A 12,519-nucleotide genomic window follows, 5' to 3' on the forward strand; every position below is an offset into this window, starting at 1 on the left:
TAGCACAGTTGAACATTATGAATTTAAGAATGGGGTCCCCCCCACCCCGGGGGGCCGCAGGGCCGAAGGCCGACTGTGGGCGGGACCCCCCACCCCCCGGGAGCGGCCGCGGGCGGGACCCCCCACCCCCGGGAGCCAGCCGCGGGAAGCCGGTCCCCCGGCCGGAAGCCGCCCCGGGAGCCGCAATGAAAAATGGATTGTACACAATAGTTGTCGTCACTGCTGCTGCTACAGGTTAGGTTGGGTTAGGTTGGGTCAGTGGTGGTTAGTTGAGGTTGGGTTAATTTATGAAAGGGTTGGAGCATTTAATTTATGAACAGGTTAGTGGATGGGTTAGGTTAGTTGGTTAGGTTAATTTATCCAGACCAAGTTGATTGCGATAGTCTATGCATTCAACTCGGTCTGAAATATGGTAGTGGCCATGAGGCAGGACATTCACACCATTCTCGAGCACATAGACTTTGTCAGATATACACGACATTGCATTTTTGTCCACTCTGACAGTATAATTTCTATACTGTAGAGAGCGAATTGCAAGCACTTGTGCTCTCGGCACTAGGCTACTTTCTACACAGTCTCTGTACACGCTCATGTTGAAATTGCTCTTTACAAAATGTGTAGGCACCCCTTTGCACGCCTTCTAATCATCCCCATTATGTGTTTTAACGCAATAAACTTTAGGACCCGGGAACACCCCCCTGGATATCAAATCACTCCCCGTCTCTGATTTTAACACTAATAGTTGGTCGGGGGCTTGACGTTTCACCAACTCGGGGTAGAGGGACGGATTCCAGTTGGTGAAATCCATCCGCGAGCTGATTTGTTCCCCCTTTTCTTTATCACCCAATAAATCTTCGGTCCCATTTACATTTAACAGCAGAGAATATGTATCCCCATAGTAAACTTGAACCTCCCCCTCCCGTGTCCATTGCACCTTGCACACATTGTAAAAAAACGACAACATGAGCTTTTTGGAAATTTCTAGTACTGAACTGCCGCCTGCTATATTCTTGTTCAGTACCACATTTCTATTTCGCCTATGTAAAAGAACCATGCCAGTCTCTATGCTCGTGAACGATGTAAAATTAGGGTTAGCAATGTTTCGTTCCCACACTAGAGGGCCAGTTACGACGTTTCAGTGAGATATATTATGGATTTTTTAACCCATATCGCCAAACGCTAAATTTATAATGGGTTAATACATTCCTTTCTCCATTTCTGGGTTTGCCTTAGAGAGTTTATCAAAAAAAGTGTTTATAAACAACTTTAAGTAAGATCACTGATAGAACTGCAGGACCCTAAGTATTTTGGTTATCATGAAACCCTTGTTCACCATCCAGCGCAAGACGATATGGTGAATAAAGATATCCTCCTTAGGGTCCAAATCAGTAATCAGTTTTTGCTTAGAGGGAGTCCAGTGCATCCCCATATCCTCAACCAATGATCGATTGTAGGGGCTCAATGAGTCCCTGCTCACGGGTCGATTACTACAGGTAAAAACAAAATCTTTGACGGAGTCGTGAAGCGCCAGAGGAATATGCCCGTCAATTTCAAAGAACCATCCTTGTGGCCCATTGTCCTCGACGGTGGTAATGTCGGGGAACTCACAAGGATTGTCAAGCCATTGATAGTTCCCAAACGGCAAAGAGTAGTGAGACATTGCCGAGGGGTACAATGAGTTCATATCCAAGAACTGCATTTGAATTTACACCGTTGCTGTTTTGCCCGCTCGGATCTGTCGACAAGACGCAGTCCCCATGAAAAACAAACCCTCCCCTCAATGAATGCTTTAAAAAAAGGTGCTGATCTACATCTGTGACTAGGCCTATTTCCTCCCTACTAATTATTAAAATAAAATCCATCACCAAATGGGGTGTGGAAAAATAGTAGCCTATATCTAACCCGAGCTCTGAATAGATTTGATTTGTGTTCTTGCAGACTATATCCAACAGAGTTAAAACGTCACTGGCCAAGTACAGTCTACAATAATCCCACCCATTTTTACAATTCCCCTTAGACCAGACCTTCTTGGCAAACTCTTAGTCCTCGGCCGTGCATTAACTGCTGGTCAGTGAATTATAAAAAGCTTCAATTGGAGGTAGTTCCACCTCGCTTAAGCGAGCGCCAAAAAAGTAACAGTCGAATGCGTATACACCTTTGTAGGTCAACAGGTTGTACATTTCACTGTCTGGAAAGTGCTGTTTAAGCCAGGAACGTCTATCAAAATTTTTACTTTTCGGCACTTGAATCAATTTGCTCAATGCCTTGGTGAAAAAAGTAAAAGAATCTAAAAACCTGATTTTATTCCAACTCTAAGACCATAATTTATTACCTGCCATTTCAGTTCGAGAAGCAACAACTTCTTGGCCGATTTGGAAATAATGTTTTCGAAAAAAGAACTGTTTACCCATCGACTGTCTACTCCCCCTCCCTCCCTGTGCATACGTGCCAGTACCCGTGAAATAGATTTTAAATCGTAATTTGAGTTGTGGATAAAAACAGGGATAAAAAACTGCTGGCCAACATTTAGGTTACACAATTGATGAGCAGGCCGTCTAAAATTACTCCCCCCGGAAGCTCTTTCCTGCCCCCCGTGATTATGGTCTCTGACTTTCCCCCTCCCCCTCTTTTCCCTTTAGTACCCTTATCCCCCTCTTCAAACCCCATCTTACAAACCCAGCATATATTTTGATTTTTAATCGTGAGACGATCCTCTGCCGACAGAACTATTGGATACTAGGTATTTCTCAAACGAAAAATAGCACTATCACCTGTGCCAATTGGTTTAGTCAATGCCTTGACCATGTACTCCCCTCATCTAATGTTTCTACTATTTCTAACAACCGCATGGTGTTAGAACTATCTCTTTGCCCTTGGGCTTAGGACACTGCAATAACTTGATGTTCTTTGATTCGGTTTGGAAATCGAGGATCGTTCACCTCCACCAGCTTAGCTTCACAGTCTAAAGATATTTTGTTGCACTTCAGGAGGGTATTTTGGAAATTTTTAAAAAATACAATAAACCTATCCCCTGTAACCATTCCAACTGTCTGATAACCAAAGCGTCTACAGTGCCTCATATGATTTTGCAGCTTTAATTCAATCCAAAACCTAGAGAGGCATGTTGGACAGTAGAAACGTGAACTCTGTTTCTTACCCTCCCCCAGAACTCTACTGATGTCTGTAATAGGGTTAAAATGGCCAATTGAATTGGCAAAGTCACTAGATGGTGGTGTATACAACAACGAAACCCAGTGTTTGACCAAATCAATTGACGGGCCCCTTACTGGGAAAACCACCCCCTTCTTTTTAGAACGAAACCCATCTTTAAATTTAGTTTCATACTGAACCACAGTAACGCCGATATTTAAACGAGCATTAGCCCTTTTAAAAATATCAATAGATCAAAGCGTCACTGGGTATTTTCCCTCTAAACCGGAGAAATCTAAAATTGAAAAATTAAATCTTTTCTTCTCCTGTATAGCTCAATCGCCTAAATTTGTCTTTTTAGCGTTAGGTAAGTTAAGTACAAATACTCATATGAGTAATTCATGCTTGAAACATTTATGACCTGTTTCAAAACAGATTCATTGTACACCTCGACAACCTTCAAGATCTGGATTATAATTTAAAACTGTACCCTTATCCATATGCCCCCCTCTTAAAATAATATCTTTCTTAAATTTACAAATATTAACGATTAAATTTTCAACAAAAAGAACTACGGAGCCGCTCCCACTTTCATTAGAGTTATCAAGATGCGCAATAATTTGACCTATCCAATCCATGAAAACACCCTCAAAATTTTCTAAATTTGGATAAATCACGGACATCTCGGAGTGTATATAGTGGTGGTAAACCTCACTTTTCCCCTCATTTAAATAAAACACCTTTAAAACAATAGAAACCTTAATTGAATACCTTGCCTCTCCCCACAACTGAATTTGGTTCTCCAGCAGTGCACGAATTTTATCTACATAGTCATGCACAATTTCTACGGGGTCAAACACAAAATTACCACACAAAAGCGAATTAAACGGATCCCCAAAAGTCGCAGTGTAGACAACTATTGCATTTAAAATTGTGTTGGACAGCTGAAAGTCGGAAAATGTTGTAAATTGGACATTACCCCCTCCCCCTCTTGTAAATTGTCACCACTCCCTCCCCCACATTGTTCAACATTTGGGGTATTGGAAACAATTTCATTTGTTTGAACTATGTTCATGTAATCAGTGGGGGAGGGTTCCCAGTTAAATCCCGGGTAAAATCGTCTAAAATTAGCATGGTATTTGGACTTAGCAATGGCAAGTCCCCCTCTGAACTAGGAACATTACCTTGCTCAACTGTGCTATAATCTTCATTAAAAAGAAAATTATTTTAAAAAGTATCAATATTGTCTAGTATTTGCTCATTAATGATACCGCTCCATGCTGATTTGTTGGAGGACTCCACGTGTGCGTCATCTCCTCCAACTGATGATGATGGTGACAAGGACTATGGTACCACTGCTCCAATCTATAAATGAATAATAGCTTATTTTCAATGTGTTCAAATCACCCCTACTGTTTTTAAAATTTTGATTATTATTTAAAAGGTGCTTAGTAGTAGTAACAGTATGCACATAGTAGCATTTGTTTAATTCACTTTTCCCCCTCAACTATCGATATTCTGAAAGTTCAAACTTCCAACTTAATATATGATATTTACAATCTAAAACGCCGCTTTACATAGAATTGACAATTTGATTTTGTTCAAACAACTCCCCTCAATTTCCAATATTTAATGCTCCCCCTCCGAGCTGGCCATCGCGGCGTTTTCCCGCAGCGCTTCCCGTGGCACTTCCCGCGGTGCTTCCCCCCGACGCTTCCCCCCGGCGCCTCCCGGGCCCCACAGCGCTTTTCGGGCCCACCGGCGCTTCTCAGCCGCCACCGCGGCTCCCAGTCGTTTATATAATGTCCAAAAGAAAATATTTTTAGATCAAAAGTCGTTTCTCTCTCTCTAAATACCTACAGGTTTTCTAGGGCTCACTATCTTAATTATTGTAATCCATGTCAGTTCTGTTCCAAGACTGATCAGCAGGTAAATACAATTAAATGGGAAACCGTTAACTCATATTGCCAATGTTTCCCCTAAACTCTTGGCAAGTTGTAAGGTTGAAAGCTGTTAAAAATATTACGCAAATTAGAATCCATTTGTGCAATAGATAAATGGGATAATCTCTGTCCTTCTCTTAAAACTATAATATTCAATTGTGAAAAATAGCATTTTGAGTTTCATAGTGAAGAGATAGCAGTAAACTAGAAACTACCTAAAAATATTATTATGAGATAGCGAAGAGATAGCAACAGTGGGGACAGAGAAAATAGCAAAGATTAGAAAAAGAGCGGTTTCTTTTGACAAGCAAGCAAAAAAAATTACATTATATTTTGATATCTCTCAGGGAGGGGGGAGCAGAGAAATTTAAAACAATGGTTGGGGCGAGGGGTTAACATTTTAATATCTCTGAGATACACTTTTACATTGTTGAAAAATAGTTTTGTTTTTAGATATTTCTATAAGATAGGTAGGAAAAAATGCTCACATTCGTAAATTCCGGGTGTATTTGAATGCACGAAGGCCCAGGCAAAGCATGCTGTACCATCGGCGGACCTTGTGTTGGTGGGGCAGCGACTTTACCTGGAACAGGACTCGCCATCATGTAGGAAGCTGCCCATTCACTTTTGAATTTCCTGCTAGTGGATGGACCAGCGATATCACGGGCTTGTGTAGACGGGACAGGTATTAAAGGTCCATGGAAAGCAGCCATCCATTCGCTCTTTAATTTTCGGCCTGGCTGCATTGCAGCCTGCGTGGATGGGGCTTTGACAGTCAACGCTTGTTTTGGGGTCGTGTAAGGGCCAGTATACTTAATAATGGATGGTCTCACGGGGGCTGCCTCATCCTCTCTGGCTTTCTTAGATGGAGGGGGCATACATTCTTCATAATTGGCCTTAAAAAAAAGAGAAAAAATGTAGTATGGAAAATAATTTCCCCCTTTTTTACAGAAGGAAAATTAGTATCTCCGTCCCCACTAACCATAATTTTGTCTAGAAAAGCATTTATGTCATTTCAGTAAAGCAAAAAGTAAAAATTTCGCTAGAAATCCACTAGGCTTAGAAATCAAACGTTTTTATTACACAACTTGTGAAAAAATTAATCATGACAATCAGTAGTCTATAGCCTTAGGATAGAAATCAATGTTTCAATTTTTACCATTTAGAAAAAAATAAAATGTTCCAGTCTATAGGCTTTAAATTAGATAAAAAAAGATCGTTAACCCAGCAGCCTATAGGCCTAAATTTTACAATTACAGGTTAAAATGCTATTCAATTTCTGCATAAAAAAAGCTTCATGCAATGTATAAAGACTTTTTTTCTAGCCTTGAATATTAGAGTTAAAAGTCAGAGTTTTCACACCCCCCCATGAGAATGTAAAAGACACTCTATGTAAAGAAAGATTGAAAAAAATTAAAAATATTCCTATATACGCAACGCAAATATTTAAACATTATTTTTTTTTGTCAAAGGGTGTACATGTCTACACAACGAATCCCCCCTTACTTTTCATGCGAAAAAACAGTTTATTTTCATTTTACAATGATGGCGATAGAATTGAGGCATTGCCCCCTCACTCCCCTTTTCACATAATGTCCTAAAAATAAATCATGACAATCAGTAGGCTATAGCCTTAGGATAGAAATCAATGTTTCTATTTTTACAATTTAGAAAAAAATAAGATTTTTCAGTATACAGACTTTAAATTAGATAAAAAAAAGATCGTTAACACATTGTCCTATAGGCATGAATTTTGCCAACATAGGTTAAATTAGATTCAATTTAAGCATAATATATGCTTCAATAAACTCATAAAGACTTGTATTTCTAGCCTTGAATATCAAAGTTAAATACCATAGTTTTCACGCCCCCATCCTGGGAATATAAAAGAAACTTTATCGAAAGATAGCTTGAAAAAAAATTAAAAACATGCCTAGAGACGCAACGCATATATTTACACATTAGTTTTTTTTGTCAAAGGGCGTACATGTCTACACAACGAATTCCCCCCTTACTTTTCATGCGAAGAAACAGTTTGTTTTCATTTTACAATGATGGCGATAGAATTGAGGCATTGCCCCCTCCCTTCCCCTTTTACATACTGGTGTAAAAATATTTGTTAGGTATTAATTTTGGAAATAACTCGTTTCCCTACTTGCATACAACATAGAATTTGCAAAAGCCTGTAGCCTTACATAGGTTAATCAACAACAATGTCTTTCCACGCGAAACTATTTTTAATTTGACGCGAAAAACAATCCTTTTGGATGTGTGAAACCTTTCACAGGAAGTGCTTTAAAAAGGGTGACAGCTAATTTTAACCTCGCATTGGAGAGCCTTATGTTAAAACCAGAGTGGCTTAATAACAACAGAGAAACGGATGTCAGTTAGAGAAAAGATTACAATAAAGAAAAGCCAAAATTTATCGAAAAAGAGAATTATTTCTATTACGAGAATTATCGTTGTAAAACAGTGGGGGAGGGGTTAGGTTTATATTGTAAAAATAACATATTTTATGTTTTCTTGTGATTTTAACGAGAGCATACTGGCGGTTTTATTGTGGGGGCGGGCGCACTTAGATATACTGGAGGGTGACCAAGGAAAATAATTTTATTTTGAAAATAATAAATAAAAATGTACTCACATTGCTAATTGTGGCTGTCAAGGCATCAAGCTAGTCAGTAATACTCATTCTTGTTCTTTCAAGTGTGTCACAAAACTTTCTAGTAATTTAATCCCAATGCCTGTCTGTTATATACAAAATCTCAAGGATGAATGGTCATGTAACAGGGAAAGTCATGTTCAAGCATGTCTCTGACCGGCTGAGAAAGGAGATGTAACCGACTCGCTAATTGGCGGAGAAGGAAACACGTGATCTAACTGTTTCCTATTCCTGGATCATAACATTCGCCCCTAGCATGCACTTGACCAAAACAACAACAACAAATACTGTTTCCTATTTCTGGATCATAACATTCGCCCCGAGCGTGCACTTGGCCAAAACAACAACAACAAATAAATCAACCTGGGAAAAAGAGGTCATTGACCCACTTCGATTAGCCACGTGTTCTCCCTAAGGACTCTATGCCCATATATGGACTCCCGCTTGTATCAATAGGGGCATTTCTACTCATAACAGCCACCATATTTAAGCAATTCATTTACCACACCTCTGTTGTTAAAAAAGTATCTTTTTGATTGCTACTCATATCTTGGTGTTCAACTCAGCGTATGAAAGATCTTAAGCCGAACTGGCCAGCCATGACAAAAACCAACTGAAGTAACTCACTGAAGTAACTCTATAATAATAGCATCTTTTCCCTACGTGGATCAGTTTGCGCCAATTGTACATTTTATTTTGTGGTGGTTTTATTGGTTTTTAGTTTTATCTTTTTTTTTATCCTGTTCTTCTTGTTGTTTTTTTAAATGCTGAAGACGCCTTGTTTGGATACAGGCGAAATATCTGCGTTGTTTTGCATTTGTCTTTTCTTTTCTCTCCACTGGCAACAGTCTCGTTTTTTTTTTTAGATTTTTCTCTTTGTTGGTTTTTGTCAACTCAGCGTGTTTACTTTTACACATCTCTCCCAATTCTAGTTGAGAAAAAGTATCTTCATTCGAATTGCTTTGAAATTTGCTAATAAATGGTTCTATTTTTTTACTTGACATTTCTAAAAAAGGTATATATCAGAAACGAAGCTATAGTTTGGCCTATAGTAAAGGGCATAGGGCTTGAATGTTTTATTATTATTTAATTTTCCTGCAGAGGCACCTCATATGCATCTGTTCTTGTTCCTTTTTTAAGAGTCAAGAGTGTTCGATGGGCAACGTGACCCCCACCTCTTTTCCCCAAATGCACTTGATCGGAATTTTGAGATAATCACTATGTTCAAAATAGTCGAAAAATCATATATAATACCTCCAGGGTTGACAGGACCCCCTGAAGCCCCGGGGTAACGATTGTAATTTACGATCCAGAGGCATATACGATATTTGAAGGGGTGAAGAGGTCTTATAAACTTTGTAGGAGGCTCATTTGATAGAAATTGAAAATGTTATAAGTAGAAAGGCATATTTACATACGATCAGTGCAAGAACATTGACCTCCAATTACAAAATGACAGCTGTCAATCACCGGTTAGAAATATTGGGATAACAAGGTGACATCATCCGATACGGAAAAGATGACAGCTGTCAGTCACCGGTTAGAAATATTGGGATAACAAGGTGACATCATCAGATAAGGAAATTTCACATCGTGAATATTCTTATCAGGGAGTTAGAAATACTGACGGGACATGATATCTGTTGACACAATTTCTCCATGAGAAATTGTGGAGTGTTTATAAATTTGGAAGATTTCATGAGAATTTAAAATGTATCTGTGCACAGTTGCCAGGACATAGGAAAGTCAGAGATTAGTTGACATTTTAGGGGACTTGAAAGTAGAAACGAAAAAGGTAAGGCATCTCAGAGAATGCTAACTCGATTAAGAGATAAATATTATTTTTTATTTGGATGGTTCTCAAATGTGTTCTGTATAATACATAAGTACCATTTGAACAGTGATGACAATATAAAATATGCTATAACATTATAGTATACTAATAGTTGATACTAATAGAGATGCAGATGCCAAGAAAGGAATTTTAATAAAGAAATTCAGAACAATCCATAGAAATCCTTAGAAATCAACTAGTGAGATGATTATGGATTTGAAGCATCAAGGACCAAAATCATTAATGACCCTAACCACTAAGGCCCTCAACCTCCAAAAGTCCCCTATCCTAACGTCCAAGGGCCCCCCTCCCCAACTTTTTGGGCCCCTCCTCCCTTTTTTTAATACCTTTTTTTACGCGCTTGAGACACAGAAATTAACAAACAGAAGAGGTTTTTCAGCTAAAGCAGGGAACAAGTTTAAAACTTAAAATAAACATAATTATTCTCTCTATTTCTAAAAACTTCTGGCTGTTTTATAAATTTTGCCCACAATTTTACCAAGGACATTAAATGTTGTCCAGGATTTTACCAAGGACATTAAATCTCGTCCAGGCTTTTACCAAGGACATTAAATCTCGTCCAGGCTTTTACCAAGGACATTAAATCTCGTCCAGACTTTTACCAAGGACATTAAATCTCGTCCAGGCTTTTACCAAGGACATTAAATCGCGTCCAGCTTTTCACCAAGAACATTAAGTCGCGTCCAGGCTTTTACCAAGGACATTAAATCGCGTCCCGACTTTAACCAAGGACATTAAATTGCGTCCAGGCTTTTACCAAGGACATTATATCTCGACCAAGGACATTCAATCGCGACCAGGCTTTTACCAAGGTCATTAAATGTCGACCAGACTTGTACCAAGGACATTAAATCTCATCCAGGCTTTTACCAAGGACACTAAATCTCGACCAGACTTTTACTAAGGACATTAAATGGCGCCCAGACTTTTACCATGGACATTAACTCTCGTCTAGTCTTTTACCAAGTTTATTAAATCTAGTCCAGACTTTTACCAATGTCATTAAATATAGTCCAGAGTTTCACCATAGTCATTAAATCTCGCCCAGGGTTTTACCAAGGATATTAAATCTCGTCCAGGCTTTTACCAAGGACATTAAATCTCGTCCAGGTTATTACCAAGGACATTAAGTCTCGTCCAGGCTTTTACCAAGGTCATTAAATCTTGTTCAGGCTTTTACCAAGGACATTAAATCTCGTCCAGGCGTTTACTAAGGACATTAAATCTCGTCCAGACTTTTACCAATGACATTAAATCTCGTCCAGACTTTTACCAAGGGCAATAAATCTCTTCCAGGCTTTTACCAAGGACATTGAATCTATTACTTTAGTAATTGGGTATATTTTTGCGTTTTTTTAATAAAGTTGGGTTTTAGTTTTCAGAAATGGACACTAAATCTTGTCCAGGCTTTTACCAAGGTCATTAAATCTCGTCCGGGCTTTTAAAAAGGACATTAAATCTCGTCCAGGCTTTTACCAAGGACATTAAATCTCGTCCACACTTTTACCAAGGACATTAAATCTATTACCTTTCATAATTGGGTACATTTTTGCATATTTTTTTAATAAAGTTGGGTTTTGGTTTTCGGAAATATGAACATTCCTAGTTTAAAGTACATCTGATTTTATTAATAACATTTTCTTAGCTAGGTTTCTTAACCTTTCGTAGGTGTATTTTGCATGAAACTCATGATTTGGGATGTCTAGTTTGCTATTTTGGACTTTTCTGAGCTAGATTTCCTAACCTTTCGTAGATGTATGTCTGGTTTTATTAATAATATTTGATTTTCTAATCAAGTTGGGGTTTAATTATCAGAAATAAGAACATCCATGTTTAAAATTCATCTGATTTTATTAATAACATTTGATTTCTTTTAATAATTGGGTACATTATTGCATATTTTACTAATAAAGTTGGGTTTTAGTTTTCAGAAATATGAACATCCCAGTTTAAAATACATCTGGTTTATTAATAACATTTTCTTAGCTAGGTTTTTGTACCTTTCATAGATGTGTGCTGTATGAAACTCATGACTTGGGATGTCTAGTTTGCTATTTTGGACTTTTCTGAGCTAGATTTCATAACCTTTCATCGGTGTATGTCTGCTTTTATTAATAATATTTGATTTTCTAATTAATTTGGGTTCTAATTTTCAGAAACAAGAACATCCATGTTCAAAATACATCTGATTTTATTAATACTATTTGATTTCTTTTAATAATTAGGTACATTTTTGCATATTTTTTAAATAAAGTTGGGTTTTGCTAGGTTTCTTAATCTTTCGTAGATGGATGTTGCATGAAACTCATGATTTGGGATGCATAGTTTGCTATTTTGGACTTTTCTGAGCTAGATTTTTAACCTTTCGTAGGTGTATGTCTGGTTTTATTAATAATATTTGATTTTCTAATCAATTTGGATTTAATTTAATAATATTTTCTTAGCTAGGTTTCTTAACCTTTCGTAGGTGTATGTCAGGTTTTATTAATAATATTTAATTTTCTAATAAAGTTGGATTTTAATTTAAAGAAATAAGAACATCCATGTTTAAAATTCATCTGATTTTATTAATAATATATTATTTCTTTTTATAAATGGGTACATTTTTGCATATTTTTTGAATATCTGGTTTCCGTTTTCAGAAATATGAACATCCCAGTTTAAAATACATCCGATTTTATTAATAACATTTTCTTAGCTGGGTTTCTTACACTTTTGTAGGTGTATGTCATGTTTTATTAATAATATTTGATTTTCTAATAAAGTTTGGTTTTAATTTTCAGAAATAACAACATCCGTGTTTAAAATACATCTGATTTTATTAATAAATGAATCTCATGACTTAGGATGTCTAGTTTGCTATTTTGGACTTTTCTGAGCTATATTTCATAACCTTTCATAGGTGTATG

At 37.5% G+C, this 12,519-nt stretch overlaps 1 protein-coding gene across 1 annotated transcript in view; it reads right to left on the reverse strand.

Annotated features, from left to right (window-relative positions):
- Positions 1–12,519, reverse strand: part of LOC148955103 (cathepsin S-like) — a 42,477-nt gene that overhangs the window by 12,534 nt on the left and 17,424 nt on the right. Inside the window, 1 exon segment of the mRNA XM_089106131.1 lies at positions 5,582–5,989. Within this exon segment, the coding sequence (XP_088962257.1) occupies positions 5,582–5,989 (408 nt within the window).

This window comes from Artemia sp. Qi Xiang Cuo, chromosome 2, assembly GCF_049724085.1.
Source record: "Artemia sp. Qi Xiang Cuo chromosome 2, ASM4972408v1, whole genome shotgun sequence".
Classification (NCBI taxonomy): domain Eukaryota; kingdom Metazoa; phylum Arthropoda; class Branchiopoda; order Anostraca; family Artemiidae; genus Artemia; species Artemia sp. Qi Xiang Cuo.